We start from the raw sequence: 17624 nt of genomic DNA on the forward strand, positions 1-17624 counted from the left end.
GCGGCAGCACCCGGTCAGTGAGGCGGCAGCACCCGGTCAGCCGGGCGGCAGCACCCGGTCAGTGAGGCGGCAGCACCCGGTCAGCGAGGCGGCAGCACCCGGTCAGTGAGGCGGCAGCACCCGGTCAGCGAGGCGGCAGCACCCGGTCAGTGAGGCGGCAGCACCCGGTCAGCGAGGCGCCAGCACCCGGTCAGCCCGGCGGCAGCACCCGGTCAGTGAGGCGGCAGCACCCGGTCAGTGAGGCGGCAGCACCCGGTCAGTGAGGCGGCAGCACCCGGTCAGTGAGGCGGCAGCACCCGGTCAGTGAGGCGGCAGCACCCGGTCAGCGAGGCGGCAGCACCCGGTCAGCGAGGCGGCAGCACCCGGTCAGTGAGGCGGCAGCACCCGGTCAGCGAGGCGGCAGCACCCGGTCAGTGAGGCGGCAGCACCCGGTCAGTGAGGCGGCAGCACCCGGTCAGCCGGGCGGCAGCACCCGGTCAGCGAGGCGGCAGCACCCGGTCAGTGAGGCGGCAGCACCCGGTCAGCCGGGCGGCAGCACCCGGTCAGTGAGGCGGCAGCACCCGGTCAGCCGGGCGGCAGCACCCGGTCAGTGAGGCGGCAGCACCCGGTCAGTGAGGCGGCAGCACCCGGTCAGTGAGGCGGCAGCACCCGGTCAGCCGGGCGGCAGCACCCGGTCAGTGAGGCGGCAGCACCCGGTCAGTGAGGCGGCAGCACCCGGTCAGTGAGGCGGCAGCACCCGGTCAGCCGGGCGGCAGCACCCGGTCAGTGAGGCGGCAGCACCCGGTCAGCGAGGCGGCAGCACCCGGTCAGTGAGGCGGCAGCACCCGGTCAGCGAGGCGCCAGCACCCGGTCAGCCCGGCGGCAGCACCCGGTCAGTGAGGCGGCAGCACCCGGTCAGCGAGGCGGCAGCACCCGGTCAGCGAGGCGGCAGCACCCGGTCAGTGAGGCGGCAGCACCCGGTCAGCGAGGCGGCAGCACCCGGTCAGTGAGGCGGCAGCACCCGGTCAGCGAGGCGCCAGCACCCGGTCAGCCCGGCGGCAGCACCCGGTCAGTGAGGCGGCAGCACCCGGTCAGTGAGGCGGCAGCACCCGGTCAGCGAGGCGGCAGCACCCGGTCAGTGAGGCGGCAGCACCCGGTCAGCGAGGCGCCAGCACCCGGTCAGCCCGGCGGCAGCACCCGGTCAGTGAGGCGGCAGCACCCGGTCAGTGAGGCGGCAGCACCCGGTCAGTGAGGCGGCAGCACCCGGTCAGTGAGGCGGCAGCACCCGGTCAGTGAGGCGGCAGCACCCGGTCAGCGAGGCGGCAGCACCCGGTCAGCGAGGCGGCAGCACCCGGTCAGTGAGGCGGCAGCACCCGGTCAGCGAGGCGGCAGCACCCGGTCAGTGAGGCGGCAGCACCCGGTCAGTGAGGCGGCAGCACCCGGTCAGCCGGGCGGCAGCACCCGGTCAGCGAGGCGGCAGCACCCGGTCAGTGAGGCGGCAGCACCCGGTCAGCCGGGCGGCAGCACCCGGTCAGTGAGGCGGCAGCACCCGGTCAGCCGGGCGGCAGCACCCGGTCAGTGAGGCGGCAGCACCCGGTCAGTGAGGCGGCAGCACCCGGTCAGTGAGGCGGCAGCACCCGGTCAGCCGGGCGGCAGCACCCGGTCAGTGAGGCGGCAGCACCCGGTCAGTGAGGCGGCAGCACCCGGTCAGTGAGGCGGCAGCACCCGGTCAGCCGGGCGGCAGCACCCGGTCAGTGAGGCGGCAGCACCCGGTCAGCGAGGCGGCAGCACCCGGTCAGTGAGGCGGCAGCACCCGGTCAGCGAGGCGCCAGCACCCGGTCAGCCCGGCGGCAGCACCCGGTCAGTGAGGCGGCAGCACCCGGTCAGCGAGGCGGCAGCACCCGGTCAGCGAGGCGGCAGCACCCGGTCAGTGAGGCGGCAGCACCCGGTCAGCGAGGCGGCAGCACCCGGTCAGTGAGGCGGCAGCACCCGGTCAGCGAGGCGCCAGCACCCGGTCAGCCCGGCGGCAGCACCCGGAAGTCGCCTCCCTCCCGCCGGCTGAGGGACACGTGACCGGAAATAGAACCTGCCCCGTTTGTTGCCTAGCAACCAGCGCTGCCGGGACGCGCTGAAGCAGAGAGGCCGCTGGGGCCAGGCCGGAGGACAGTCGGGCAGCACCTGGCAGCACCTGGCAGCACCTGGAAGCACCTGGAAGCACCTGGCAGCACCTGGGCCGCACCTGGCCGCACCTGGCAGCACCTGGCAACACCCGGGCAGCACCCTAGGGCACCCTCCCAGCGCCCTCCTGGCGCCCTGCAGCCATGAGCAGCGAGCAGGTGAGAAGCCTCCCCTCCCTTCAGAAGCGCTTCAGTCCAGGGGCGCTGTCCCTGCTGCATGTCTGTCTGTCCGTCTGTCCGGGACTCTTCCCTGCGCTGCTTCCCTGTGGCACCGGCCCCGCCCGGCTCTGGGCCGCCTGCCCCGCTGTATCTCTTCCCGGTGCAGGGGACAGTGAGGTCGCTGTGGCAGGTCGGGCCCCTGCAGTCACCTGCGGCCACCTGCCCACACCCACAGCCAGGTCGGGGCTCTGCGGCCACCTGCCCACACCCCACGGCCAGGTCGGGACCCTGCGGCCACCTGCCCACACCCACGGCCAGGTCGGGACCCTGCGGTCACCTGCGGCCACCTGCCCACACCCCACGGCCAGGTCGGGACCCTGCGGCCACCTGCCCACACCCACGGCCAGGTCGGGACCCTGCGGCCACCTGCCCACACCCACGGCCAGGTCGGGGCTCTGCGGCCACCTGCCCACACCCCACGGCCAGGTCGGGACCCTGCGGCCACCTGCCCACACCCACGGCCAGGTCGGGACCCTGCGGTCACCTGCGGCCACCTGCCCACACCCCACGGCCAGGTCGGGACCCTGCGGCCACCTGCCCACACCCACGGCCAGGTCGGGACCCTGCGGTCACCTGCGGCCACCTGCCCACACCCCACGGCCAGGTCGGGGCCCTGCGGCCACCTGCCCACACCCCACGGCCAGGTCGGGACCCTGCGGCCACCTGCCCACACCCACGGCCAGGTCGGGACCCTGCGGTCACCTGCGGCCACCTGCCCACACCCCACGGCCAGGTCGGGACCCTGCGGCCACCTGCCCACACCCACGGCCAGGTCGGGACCCTGCGGCCACCTGCCCACACCCCACAGCCAGGTCGGGGCTCTGCGGCCACCTGCCCACACCCACGGCCAGGTCGGGGCTCTGCGGCCACCTGCCCACACCCCACAGCCAGGTCGGGACCCTGCGGCCACCTGCCCACACCCACAGCCAGGTCGGGGCTCTGCGGCCACCTGCGGCCCCCTGGCCACACCCACGGTCCTGCTGAGCCTGCCCACCGGCTGTAAGATCTGGGAGAGGCTCCTGTGCTTCCTGTCTGGGTGTTCACGCCGGCTGCAGGGTCCGGCTGCTGGTCTTAGCGCACACCTTTGACATGTGATTGAGCGAGGCAACTTAGCGTTCATGAACGTTTTTCCCTTGCAGGACAAACCGGCTAGCAAAGAGAAGTTCAAGGCAGCAGTAACCTTCTTACCGCCATTGTCTACGGTAACTGACCAACACGCGACTGTCGTTACTGTTACTGTAACTTCTCCGTTGAGCGGGCTAATGTTTGACCGTGCGGGCAGTGTCACAGGCAGCGCAGTCTCCTCCACCCCTCGCTGCCCCCTCCGTCCCCGAGCGCGTCCCGTGCACGGTGCGCTGTGCTCTCTCCCTCCCCGACCCTGATTACTAGCCCCACTTACAAGTGAGAACATTCGGTGTATACTAGTCTTTAACTTATTTTGCGGTTTCACTTAGTAGTTTCAAACAAGTTACTAAATCTTTTAAATTCTGTGTTTTGTTCTATTCTTTTCTCACGGACAGCAATGAGAGCTCTCTTTTTTTCTTTTTTCTCTTTTCCTCTTTTTCACCTTCAGGGTTATTGTTGGGGCTCAGTGCTGGCACGGTGAATCTACTTCTCCTGGTGGCCTTTTCTTTTTGTTGGCTTGTTTAGGACAGGACACAGAGACATTGAGAGGGGAGAGAAAGACAGACACTTGCAGACCTGCTTCACTCCCCTGCAGGTGGCCGGTCCCTGCGCTTCGCACTGTGTGCACTCAGCTTGGTGTGTTGCCGTCCGGCCCCAACTATGAAGGCTTTTCTAGGACGACAGTAAAGTCAGTCGTAACACTGTGAGCCGCGAGCCAGGATGTGCGGGCCGGGCGGAGGTGCGCCTGCTACGCGCACATAGTACTGCACACAAGGACCTGGGTTCGAGACCCCACTCCTCACCTGCAGGGGGGACACCTCACAGGTGGTGAAGCAGGTCTGCAGGTGTCTGTCTCTCTCCCCCTCTCCCTCCCCGTCCACTCTCAATTTCTTTCTATCAAATGAGAAGGGGGGGGGGGATGGCCACTGGAACCTCGCCAGCTGCACTGAGTATGTAGGAAACGTTGGCCCACTGTGGTATCCGTACTCGGAGAAATACCGCTTTAAGCCGTTGGTCATCATTATTAATATTACTACTGTTATTGCTGCCACCTTATATTTTCGAGGCCTCAGTTAACCAATTTCCCTTTTACCCTAAAATCAAGTCGAAATAACTTTAGCATCCATTTGTGCAGACTTTGGCTGAGAAGGGTCAGGGCGAGAGTCTGAGAGAACTGGACGGACACCAGTGCAGAAAGCACCTCAGCTAGAATCTAGATGGTCAGACAGTTCCTACGAGAGGCCTGTGCACAGCCGAGGGCCACCACCAGCAGCTGGGGGCCGGGCAGGGGTGCACCTGGTTGAGTGTACACGTTACACTCGCAGGGACCCGGGTTCAAGCCCCCAGCCCCCACCTGCAGGGGGGGAAGCGAACAGTGAAGAGCGCTTGGAGAACCTTCCTTCCCTCCTTCCTCCCTCCTTCCTCCCTCCCTTCCTCCCTCCCTTCCTCTCTCCTTTCCTTCCTTCATCCCTCCTTTTTTTTTTCTTTTTTTTTGCCTCCCAGGTTATTTCTGGGGCTTGGTACCTGCACTACAAATCCGCTGCTTCTAGTGGCCATTTTTTCCATTTTATTGGATAGGACAGAGAGAAATTGACAGGAGGGGAGACAGGGAGAGAAAGAGAGAGACACCTGCAGACCTGCTTCACCGCCTGTGAAGTGTCTCCTCCGCAGGTGGGGAGTGAGGGCTTGAACCCAGGTCCTTGTGCTCAGGACCGTGTGCACCTAATCGGGTGTGCCGCGGCTCATCCTTCACCCTGCCTTTGCCTTTCTGCCTTTTTTGCCTCCAAGGTTGCCACTGGCTCTTGATGCCTGCACAGTGCAGGCACCGCTGCCCCTAGTACCCCCCCCCCCATTTTTCTTTCTTTTCTTTGGTGGACGCAGAGAGAAATGCGGAGGAAGGAGAGAGGGAAAGAGCGGCACGTGCAGCACTGCTCCGGCTCCCTAACCCTAACCCCCAGCCGCAGCGGGGAGCAGGGCCTGGCCCGTCCTTCCGCATGCCCATGCGCGCTCTGCCCGGTGCCCCGTCTCGTGGCCCTGCCGGTCCTGTTGCTCAGGCAGCGGTTGGGCAGAGCGGCGCTCTGGGCTTTGCTGTGGCTTCAGGACCAACACGTGTCCTGCTCTGTGGATCCTTTTTTTTTTTTTTTTTTTTTTTTCCCCTCCAGGGTTATTGCTGGGCTCAGTGCCTGCACCATGAATCCACCGCTCCTGGAGGCCATTTTTCCCCCTTTTTGTTGCAGCCTCATTGCGGTTATTATTGCCATTGTTGACATTGCTTTGTTGTTGGATAGGACAGAGAGAAATGGAGAGAGGAGGGGAAGACAGAGAGAGAGGGGAGAGAAAGATAGACACCTGCAGACCTGCTTCACCGCCCGTGAAGCGACTCCCCTGCAGGTGGGGAGCCGGGGGCTCAAACCGGGATCCTTACGCCTGTGGATCCTTTTTAAAAGCCAGTAACTATCTTTGCTTCCAGCTCTTTTTTTTTTTTCCTTTATTTCTTTTCTTTATTGGATAGGGGAAGGGGCTGATGCTTTACAGTCAACAGTACAATACATACAAAACAGTAGTTTGTACACGCACAACATTCCCCAGTTTTCCACTTAACAAGTCAACCCCTAGTTCAGTCCTCCTCTGCCATCATGTTCGAGGACGTGAAACCTCCCCCCACCCCGAGTCTTTTACTCTGGTGCAATACACCAAACCTTTGTGTCTGCTTACTTTCCAATGTTGTTTTCTTACCTGTAGCTGGTGATTTAATAATATCCAGGAAGACTGTGGGATCACAGGGCTACAGCTCCACACAGCCCCCACCACCAGAGCTCCCTGTCCCATCCCCTCCATCGGAAGCTTCCCTGTTCTTTATTCCTCTGGGAGCAGGGACCCAAGTTCTCTATGGGGAGCAGAAGGTGGGAGGTCTGGCTTCTGTCACTGCTTCTCTGCTGGACATGGGTGTTGGCAGGTGGATCCACACCCCCAGCCTGTGTCTGGGGGCAAGGCTCTGAGAAGTGGGGTTCCAGGACACATTGGTTAAGTCCTCTGAAGGGAAGGATTTCTAAGGCAGATATTGAGAATTAAAATGTCGTACAATGTCTGACTACACTTTATCATAGACCTTCTACACTTTGGATGAATAAATCCATTTTAGCAGGATCAAACAGTTTTTTCTCTTCTTATCAGTGATTTATCAGGGTTTTACAAAATTATAAGATTTCAGGCATTTACTTTTACACCTACCATCATTAAACATAACCCCCCCCCCTTTTTTAAATGCAGGACAAACCAGTCGTCAAAGAAAGAGTCAAGACGCCAACAAGAATCTTGCCACACTTGACTCTGGTAATTTCTTACACACTATCATTGAACGTCTTTTGAGAAGTGTTTCTTATCTCTTGAATCTATAAGTGTGTGAACTTCTGACTTTGCATTTTGAATTCCATTTAAGTGTTTTTTTTGATAAAGCAACTGTATTAGGTGCACATGTTAAGAATAGTTATCTTGGGAAAGGAGCTGTGAGCTGCAATTTCTTAGTGTGCGCAGTGTAGCTGAATATACTGGACTAAAGAATTTCCATCATGGGGGCTGGGTGTTGGGGTACCTGGTTAAGCACACACACTACAGTGCACGAGGACCCAGGTTCAAGTCTCTGGCCCCCACCTGCAAGGGGGAAGCTTCAGGAGTGGTGAAGCAGGGCTGCAGGTGTCTCTCTGTCTCTCTATCTCCTCATTCCTCTCAGCTTCTCTCTGACTCTATCTAATAACAAATAAAATAACAATATTTACAAAAAGAAACTAAAAGAAAATCAGAGGATTTCCAGCATAATCTGACAAACCCAACACTGGTGCTGGAGTGTGGTGAGGCCTCACGCCCAGCCTTGTTGAGGATGAGAATGGCGTGTCTGCGTCTGTGCGTTTGAGTCTGTAAGCAAGCAGATGTGCGTCCTCTCCTAGCGCTGGAGCGCCGAGGCACAGAGACTTCTCTATGTCGCCCGTCTCTGTCTTCATCAGTGTTGTGACTATGACGGCTGTTGCTCTGTACGAGAGGTAGTTCTTGTGTGTGTCCCTGGCAGGTGCTGGCTTGGATATATCTAGAGCTGTAACAGGCTTTCCCACCCAGTGACTCTGCTCATGCCATCACTGAGTTGTGGGAGCTGAGCTGAAGCCCATTATCAAGGCAGACACTATTTGCTTTTTTAAAGTCAAGATGACGTGCATTCTCACGGAGCTGTGGCTTGCTGGCGTTGCTTAGACTCGCAGTGGCATGCGCCCACCCCGCCGTCCACCTGCAGGCCCCACTTCCTCCACTCGGAGCTCAGTACCTGTTAGGCAGCACCCTGTCTCTTCTCCCCAAGCCGGTGACCATGAACCACCCGGTTCTGCCTCTAGGAACTTGACCACTTCCCTCCTCCGCAGACGCACACAACAGTCTGTCCTTTTATGTCTGACTTATTTCACGCCCTGTGTTTTCAAGGCATAACTCTAAAAGGTACGAAAATTCTACCACTCTATTGGGGATGAATGGTTTGCAGTACAGCTGTCAACACATGGGTGGCATTTCTCATTCCACCATCATAGGTGTCTGCAAAACACTCTCACTCCCAGCTCAGATCCTTTCCCCACCGTCATGCTCCGGGCCGCAAACCCTCCATGCCCTCTTGTGAAAGGGCGAGCTGCAGGGACTTGAGTAGAATGAAATTAAGACGGAGAAGCCGAGGCGCACGCTGGCTGGGCCTCCAAGGGAGACTCGGACCCCCTGTCAGTGAGAAGGTGCATTTGTGCCTTTCTTGAGAGCCCGCTCACTGGGTTTGTTGAAGACACCTGGGTTCCAGCAGCGGTGAGTTTGTGTTCTGGGATGGCAAGAACTGACTCACGCTGCTAAGTGTCACCTTTCAGAAGGCCGCCGGCTCTCCCTCGCCCTGTCCGCACCAGCCGTGCTGCTTTCTCCAGCTAAAATGGAGTGTCAGTGAGCCGTCATGGCTAGCCTTCTGTTTTTTAATTTGTTATTCTTTATTTGTCATGACACCTGCTCAGAATGGTGTAAGTGTAAGAATCCCCGGCCGCAGGCTTGGGCAGCTGAGTAAACGACTGGTTGTCATAGAGTCACTGCTCAGAGTTAGGAATGAATGTCGGGAGGCCTTCTAAGGCTGAATGCAGAGCACTGGCTACACCTGAAGCAGCAGAGGGTATCCGGCTAGGAAGGAAGCTTAGAGGACACCCTGCAGCGTGAGGGGCCAGTGCGAGCGGGCCCCCCGAGTCCCCGGTCACAGACACCTGCGTCTGACCCGCACAGAGACCCCGTCGTGCGCCGGCCACGGCCCCGGCCATGTTCATGCCACAGTCTCTCCCGAGCCTGAAGACATCTGCTCTTGAGTGTGCTCCCCGCGCGGCCCTGTATTTCTCATCTGTCTGAGGACGCGTCTGTAAGTACTCAAGCACTCCGTGGGCTTTTCTCTGAGCCTGCTCTACTAACTCTGGCACCTTCACATTGCAGGTGAGCAGCAGGCCCCAGTGGCAGCATGCAGCCCCGTCGTTCCATCTGAATGTAGCGCAGGATGAAGGCGTTCCTGAGCAGTTCAGCGTCAGGAACGAGCTGTCCTATGGTAGGTTTCAGGCAGCTTTCCGGAGCCGTGGCGCTGTAGAGCTGATGGGACTTGATGTTGGGCCGAAGGATTTATCCCAAATCTTGGCTCATGGAATGAATGGTTCCAGTTCTTCATCATCTCGGGCTACTGTAAATGCTACCCAAGCTGCAGTTTTAGGAATCAGGATGCTTACAGCAAAACTATCATGTATTGTATTTAAAATTTGTCTCTGCACCAAAGACTTAGGAGTTTTTTTTAAGGGATTTTGACAGAAAAAAAAAAAAAAACTTTATAAAAGGATGTTAAAACATTTTTATTTGTTATTAATAGTTTGTTACAAGATTGTAAGACTGTGATATATAGCTGTTTTCTTTCTCTTATTTCGATAAGCATAAACACCTCCACTTTCATCCATATAAAAGGGATTTTTTAAATGAAAGTATTCTTTTTTGTTTTTATTGTTTCTGTAGTTATTATTGTTGTTATTGATGTCGTTAGGACAGAGAGAAATGGAGAGAGGAGGGGAAGACAGAGAGGGGGAGAGAAAGACAGACACCTGCAGACCTGCTTCACCACCTGTGAAGCGACTCCCTGCAGGTGGGGAGCCGGGGGCTCGAACTGGGATCCTTACACTGGTCCTTGCGCTTTGTGCCACGTGCGCTTAACCCGCTGCGCTACCGCCCGACTCCCATAAAAGGGATTTTGACAAACTATAAACATTGTTTCCAAATTAGTCCTTTACATTTTCACTGATTATTTGACCGAACATAATGATTGCATTGAATATTTTTTTATTATGGCTCTTCAATTTTTTAACCTTTCTTTTTGTAAATTTTTATTTATAAAATGGAAGCACTGACAAGACCATAGGATAAGAGGGGCACAATTCCACACAGTTCCCACCACCAGAGCTTCCTATCCCATCCCCTCCCTGGCTCTTTAATTTTTAAAAATAATTTTATATCTTGTTTTTGTTGTGATTTTAATCTTGCTTGTTTCTAAGAAGGTTCTAAGTAAATGTAGTTAAAATGTGAGTTTACAATCATAATGTTCATTATTATTATTATTTTGGATAGAGACAGAGAAATTGAGAAGACCAGGGGAAGGAGAGAGAGAGAGAGAGAGAGAGAGAGAGAGAGAGGAGAGAGAGAGAGGAGAGAGAGAGAGAGAGAGAGAGATACCTGCAGTCCTGCTTCACCACTCATGAAACTTTCGTCCTGCAGGTGGGGCCCCATCATAATATTTAAAATACAAAATAGAGAGATTTTTATTATGAAAATATAAAATTAGTAGTTCAACCAGTGATGTGAAAGAAAACAAATCACGAATAGCAATAAGTTCCAGTTTTGAGAATTTAAAACATATTTTTTTCCTTGAAAACATGTCTTAACATTTTATTTTAACTATTTCAGTGTTTTACCTTCCTTTTTGGATGACTCTTTCTTCTTTCATGTCAAGCTGAATACATGGAGCAATTTGGGAAAAAGGGGAAACTGGATCAAACTGAAGACAGCCGAGCCGGGCCATCTACCTCCAAATCAAAGACCAAGTCTCCACACAAGGAGCGAGAAAACTTCAGAAGCACTCTTGTCAACGTGATTATGTGCGTTCTGTCAGTTAACTGCTAACCTGTTCTCTCAGGGATGTTTTTTAAAAAATATTTTTATTTATTGACTACTAGAGACAGAAATTGAGAAGGGAGGGGGGAGACAGAGAGACACCTGCAGCCCTGCTTCACCACTTGTGAAGCTTTACCCCTGCAGGTGGGGACGGGGGGGGGGCTTGAACCTGGGTCCCTGTGCACTGTAATGCGTGCCATAACCAGAAGACTGTCCCGATGGTTTTGCATCTGTTGGTTTGTGTGCTGACAGCCTCTGTGCGTCCTTGAATGGTGTGTTTGTTTATCGTTCTTGTAGGCAACAGAATAGCCCTGCCCTGACGCCTGCCGCCCCTGAAGAGAGCAGATTGCCCCAAACAGCCAGCTCAGCGGTAGAGAAAGACATCTTGGTAACACGCCGTTTTATTTCTCTTTAATTCTTTCTGTCAGTGACTCAGTACTGATCCGCAGCATTCCAGGATAACGGGGGTGCACTCCACACATGCCCACCGCCAGAGTTCGGATCCCCAGTCCCTCTACTGGGAGCTCCAGCAGCTCTCCCAAGGCTGCAGACATGGGCTGACTATTATCTCTATTGTCTATATCTTTATACATTTACGCTCCCCGCCATGGTCCTGCCTCCTCTTCCTTTCTACGTCTCCCCTTTATCTGTTGCTACTTCCAAATGTCCTTTTTCTTTCTCTCTCTCTGGGTCCTGATGGAGCTCACAGCCCTCTGGTCATCTTCCCCTAACATTGCTCCCCCTCTGGGAGTAAGGACCCAAATTCTTTATGGGGAGCAGAAGGTGGGAGTCCTGGCTTCCGTAGTTGCCTCGCTGCTGGGCACGGGTGTTGGCAGGTGGGCCCCCGGCCCAACAAGCTGTCTTTCTTTGGTTGACACCAATGAACACAAAGGAGGCGCCTGAAGAGACTTTAAATTCTTTTTAAGTACCCTGTGCTCCTCTTTTGTGTAACTCTTAGATGTAGAATGTCATGAATTCTTTAAAATTGCTTTACAGATTATCAGAGAAAACCCTTTTTTCCCCCTTTTCGCCTAGAAATAATCAAAAGGGGGCTGGGTGGTGGCATACCAGGCTACGTGAACATACTACGAAGCACAAGGACCTGGGTTCCAGCCCCCGGCCAGGCTCCCCACCTGCAGGGGGTTGAGTCACAAACAGTGAAGCAGGTCTGCAGGTGTCCCTCTCTGTCTTCCCCTTCTCTCTCAAACTTCTCTCTGTCCTACCCCCCCCCAAAAAAAAAAAAAACAAACAAACAAAAAGGATAATCTGGCCACAGGAGCAGTGGATTCATAGTGCAGGCACCGGTGCCCCAGTGATAACCCTGGAGGCAAAAATCAGAAAAGAGCCTTGTGTGCCTGCTACCTTTGCTAAGGCCGCCCTCTGTCTTGCGTAGTCTGTACGTGTCTCCGTTATTCTATAAAAGCGATGCTAATTCTGAAGTGACCATCTTCTGGAGCATACTGACTTAGTTTTCAGTTGGTGTCTTTGAATATTTCAGGTAAGAAAAACATGAGAGTCAAGAACTGTCCTTTGCTATTTTGAAAGTATTTTATGTTCAAACATTTTTAATAAGGGCTGTAAAATCTCTAGAGAAATGTCTAAGTTCAGTGTCCGCATTAGATGGCAGGGCAGCGGCACCTCTGGTTGAGTCCACAGGGTCCCCACCTGCAGGAGGAAGTGGAGCAGGGCTGCAGGTGTCTCCCTTTCCTTCTCCCCCTCTACCTCTCCCTTCCGTCTAAATGTCTCTCTGGATAAGCCCGATAAATAAAAATAAGTAACAAGAAGGACCAGGTGGTGACACAGCTGGTTAAGCACACACATTGCTGTGTGCGAAGACCCAGGTTCAAGCCCCTGGCCCCCATCTGCAGGGGAAGTTTCAGGAGTGGTGAGGCAGGGTGTCTCTTTCCCTCTCTATTTCAGCATCTCCTCTCAGTTTCTTTCTGTCTCTATCCAACAGTAAGTAAAACTAAATCAATAAATTAAAAAGAAGTAATATATACAAAAATAAGTGAAATAATAAAAGGTATTAAATGTCTATATTAGAGAAATGCTACTATGTCTTAAAGTCAATATTTTTCAAAGACATGTAAAAGTATTTACTGATTTTTTAAAGAAGAAAGTGAAGGGGAAAGAAGCAGGGCATGTCTGGCACGCACACCCCAGGGACTTGACTCAGAGCCTCATATTTGAGGCCTGATACTTTGTACATTGAGCCCCCCCCAGCTTTTTGTATTTGGTGTTTGACACAATATATGAAAGTTGACATCAGCTATAACATTCTGGTGTGAAGTTTCTATAGGCCAATTGGACAGAATGTCTTAGATTTTTATCAGGGGGATTAATGGTCCATAGTAAATACAGTCGTTGGTGCCCGTGTAGAATTTCTCAGTTTTCTGTAAAACACTCTCCCTCCGAGCCTCGGTCCTTCCCCCACCATCTGCACCAGGGCCTGAGAGGCCCCCCCCACACCCTACCCTCTACTTCAGTGCAGCACACCAAGCGTGACAGTTTCTAAATCCTATCCCATAACATTCTTAAGATGATTTTTTTTTTTTTTACTATTTTTATTATATTTATTGGGTAGAGACAGTCAGGAATCAAGAGGGAAGGGGAGGTAGAGAGGAAGAGACACAGAGAGACACCTACAGCCTTGTTTTGCTGCTCACAAAGCTTTCCCCCTGCAGGTGGGGACTGGGGGCTTGAAGCTGGGTCCTTGTGCCCTGTGACATGTGCCCTCAACCAGGTGCGCCACCGCCCGGCCCCTAGGATACATGTTCACTAAGACTGATTAATTTGCAGCCTTTGGATCTCCTTGTCATTAATAATAAAGGGACAAAAATCTAGATATTTTCTCACACTTGTAAAGCAGCAGCCTCTACTCAGCACATGACAGATTTAGTGTTTCAGGGTGTGGTCATGAACTACGATGAAAGCTTGACTTTTCACGGGATAGCTGTCTTTACATTTACGAGGTTTCAAAGCAAACCTACAGGAACTCCACAAAACACGTTTTTAGCTGTGCAGACATCTTGTCCTAAGCGTTGCCTTCACGTAGGACTTGAATTTCCCACGAAGGCCCGGCCCTGCTTGTCTGTGCGCCTAAAGCGCTTTGTGCGTCTGGTCCCTCCATGCAGCGGTACTACTACTACGTCAGCCACGGCATCGACACGGACCACGTCGCCCCCATGGAGGACTCGTGGCTGCAGAATGTGCTGGATCTGGTTCCCCAGCACCTCAAGGTCCTGACCAACAGCATCCTCACGCTGTCTGACGAGATGAGGGAAGACTACCTTCTCAGCGTCAAAAAATCCATAGGTAATCTTCCGCTGGCCTTTGCCTCCTGTCCGAGCATGCGCTGGATTAAGACCAACACTTCCAATATTTATTTCTTTTAAACGAGAGGTCACTGCTCAGTTCTGGCTTATGGCGGTGCTGGGGATTGAACCTGGAGCCTCAGCCTTGCGAGTGTGGTGTGCTGCTACCTCCTTCTGGCCCGTACAGCCTTTTGTGATTGAGTGAATGCCTGCCCGTGAAGCTACTTGTTGTGTTTATGTAGCACTTGTTGCTCTGCTGCTTCAGTGTTAAGATGTTGAGCGATTTCCTCAGCACAGGGCACAGAGAATGTAGAAGCTGGTCTCCCCAGCTGCAGGGCTATATGCAGAACGGAAGAAAACTTGTAACATCGTATTTAAATCACTTTGATAAATTACATGATAAGTGATTGGTTCTTTTCAAAATGATTTCTTAAAAACATTTGTAGATATTTTTATAGATAATGAAAAAAGATAGAAACAGAGAGAGAGAGAGAGAGAGAGACCGACCTGCAGCAGTGGGTAAAACATTAGGCTCTCAAGCATGAGGTCCCAGGTTCAGTCTCTGGCAGCACAGGTACCAGAGTGATGCCTGGTACTTTGTCTCTGTCTCCTCCTATCATCTTCATGAATAAATAAATACAATTCTTAAAAAAAAAAAAAAGAACTACTTTTGGTAGTAATGATGGCTGTAAGGGAGAATGTGGTATTAAAAGCCATTATCATTCTCAAAGGAAGAGTAAAGACACATTGTTAAGAAAGGACAATATGGGATGGGGGGTTGTACACCCAGTTAAGTGCACATAGCACTAAACACAAAGTCCTGTGTGAGGATCTGGGTTCAAAACCCCACTCCCTGTCGGCAGCGGGAAAGCTTCACTAGCAGCAAAGCAGGTCTGATGGTTTCTTTATCTCTCCTTCTCTATCTCCCCCTCCTCTCAGTTTCTCTCTGTCCTGTCCAATACAATAGAGAAAAATGGCTGCCAGGAGCAGTGGATTTGTAGTGCTGGAGGCAAAAAAAAAAAAAAAAAAAAGAAAAGAAAAGAAAAAGAAAGAAAAGACAGGACAGTGTGTCCCGGAGCCTCCCCTCCCCAGAGCCCTGCCCCCCTAGGGACAGACAGACAGACACAGGCTGGGGGTGTGGCTCCACCTGCCAACACCCATGTCCAGCGGAGAAGCAGTGACAGAAGCCAGAACTCCCACCTGCTGCTCCCCATAGAGAATCTGGGTCCAGACTCCCAGAGGGATAAAGAACAGGGAAGCTTCCAGTGGAGGGGACGGGACAAGGAGCTCTGGGGGTGGGAGCTGTGTGGAACTGTGCCCCTCTTATATCACTATCTTCTTGATCATTATTAAACCCCTACTAGAATATTTGAGATAGCAGTAAGTAAAAAAGAAAGAAAGAAGAAAGAAAGAAAGGAAGAGAAGGACGTGTGTTCTCCTGGACACGGAGACACTGTATTTTAAATGCAGTCTTCTTGTGTTCATACAGGTGCACATTATTCCTTATGTGAACAGTTGTAATGGAAGCAGTGTTGCGGTATCTTGGAAATAGACGACGTTTAATACACTGTTACTGATCAGAGCTGTTCTGTTTTCTTCCAGTTGACTTTGTTTTGAAAGATCCTAGAGAGAAGGAAGATGATAAACGGGCAGAGCAGCTCCCGCCTCACCGCGCCGAGTAAGCATCAGCTTTCTGTAGGTGCCAGTGCGTGCGGAGTGCGGAGTGGATGCCACTGTGTCCCTGCTGCTTGTTCCTGTTCTCACGTGCGCAGGTCGACTTCTTCCTAGCCTGGTCCCTGCATGTATCTATCAGTCTGACCCCTGATGCGCTATCTGTGCACTGCACGTGAAGGTGGGCGCGGATACAGGGGCGCGGACAAGTGGGCGGGCACAGACAGGTGGGCACGCGGATACAGGGGCGCGCACAGGTGGGCGGGCACAGACAGGTGGGCGGGTACAGACAGGTGGACGCACGGATACAGGGGCGCGCACAGGTGGGCGGGCACAGACAGGTGGGCGGGCACGGACAGGTGGGCACGCGGATACAGGGGCGCGCACAGGTGGGCGAGCACAGACAGGTGGGCACGCGGATACAGGGGCGCGCACAGGTGGGCGAGCACAGACAGGTGGGCGAGCACAGACAGGTGGGCACGCGGATACAGGGGCGCGCACAGGTGGGCGGGCACAGACAGGTGGGCGGGCACAGACAGGTGGGCACGCGGATACACGGGCGCGGACAGGTGGGCGGGCACAGACAGGTGGGCACGCGGATACACGGGCGCGGACAGGTGGGCGGGCACAGACAGGTGGGCGGGTACGGACAGGTGGGCGGGCACAGACAGGTGGGCGGGCACGGACAGGTGGGCGGGTACGGACAGGTGGGCGGGTACGGACAGGTGGGCGGGCACGGACAGGTGGGCGGGCACGGATGAACAAGCAGGCCTCCAAGCAGGTTTCTGCTAACATGGCTTGACCCAGATCCTCCTACTTCTGCGCGGACCATTGCTGTTCTCAAATACGGTCGAACCCTCAAAAGGGTGAAGGTGACTCGAATGGGCAAAACTATATTGGGAACGTAACGGGAAAACATGTATGTTAGAATATCCACTTCAGGCATAGGTTAAAATATAGAACACACAGTGAGAAAATCCACTTGAAACATGTGTTCCTTTGACAGTTGTGAATACATGTCTTAAATAATTAGAGTAGCATTTATATTCCTACCAGCAACTCGCCAAGTCCGTTTTAGTTTAGTCCTTTTAATCATTTTAGCAGTTCCCTTGCTACTTTCTTCAGCACGCACGCACACACACACACACACACACACACACTCACATACTCACACACACTCACACACACACTCACACTCACACACACACACACTCACACTCACATACACTCACACACACACACACTCACACACACACTCACACTCACACACACACTCACACACACACACTCACACTCACACACACACTCACACTCACACTCACACACACACACTCACACACACACTCACACACACACACTCACACACTCTCACACACACACTCACACACACACACACTCACACACACATACACACACACTCACACACACACTCACACACACAATCACACTCACACACATACACTCACACACACACTCACACACACACACTCACACACACACTCACATACACACACTCACACACACATACACACACACTCACACACACATACACACACACTCACACACACACAATCACACACACAGTCACACACACATACACTCACACTCACACATACACTCACACTCACACACACTCACATACACACTCACACACACACTTACACTCACACACACACTCACACACACTCAGACACACACTCACACACACTCACACACACTCACACACACAGTCACACACACAGTCACACACACACTCACACACTCACTCACACACACACTCACACACACTCACACACACACACTCACACTCACACACACTCAGACACACTCTCACACACTCACACACTTTCACATACACTCACTCACACTCACACACACACTCACACTCACACACACACACACACACTCACACACACACTCACACTCACACACTCACATATCACAC

At 53.9% G+C, this 17624-nt stretch overlaps 1 protein-coding gene across 1 annotated transcript in view; it reads left to right on the forward strand.

Annotated features, from left to right (window-relative positions):
• The first annotated feature begins 2248 nt into the window (after positions 1–2248).
• Positions 2249–17624, forward strand: part of DNAH7 (dynein axonemal heavy chain 7) — a 197201-nt gene continuing 181825 nt past the window's right edge. Inside the window, exons 1-8 of the mRNA XM_060177540.1 lie at positions 2249–2315; positions 3515–3577; positions 6771–6833; positions 8985–9093; positions 10534–10678; positions 10992–11082; positions 13829–14009; positions 15611–15686. Coding sequence (XP_060033523.1) covers positions 2301–2315; positions 3515–3577; positions 6771–6833; positions 8985–9093; positions 10534–10678; positions 10992–11082; positions 13829–14009; positions 15611–15686 — 743 coding nt within the window. The 5' untranslated portion in view covers positions 2249–2300. The remainder of the gene's footprint in view (positions 2316–3514; positions 3578–6770; positions 6834–8984; positions 9094–10533; positions 10679–10991; positions 11083–13828; positions 14010–15610; positions 15687–17624) is intronic.

The sequence above is a fragment of the Erinaceus europaeus genome, chromosome 18 (assembly GCF_950295315.1).
Source record: "Erinaceus europaeus chromosome 18, mEriEur2.1, whole genome shotgun sequence".
NCBI classification, from domain to species: Eukaryota; Metazoa; Chordata; class Mammalia; order Eulipotyphla; family Erinaceidae; genus Erinaceus; species Erinaceus europaeus.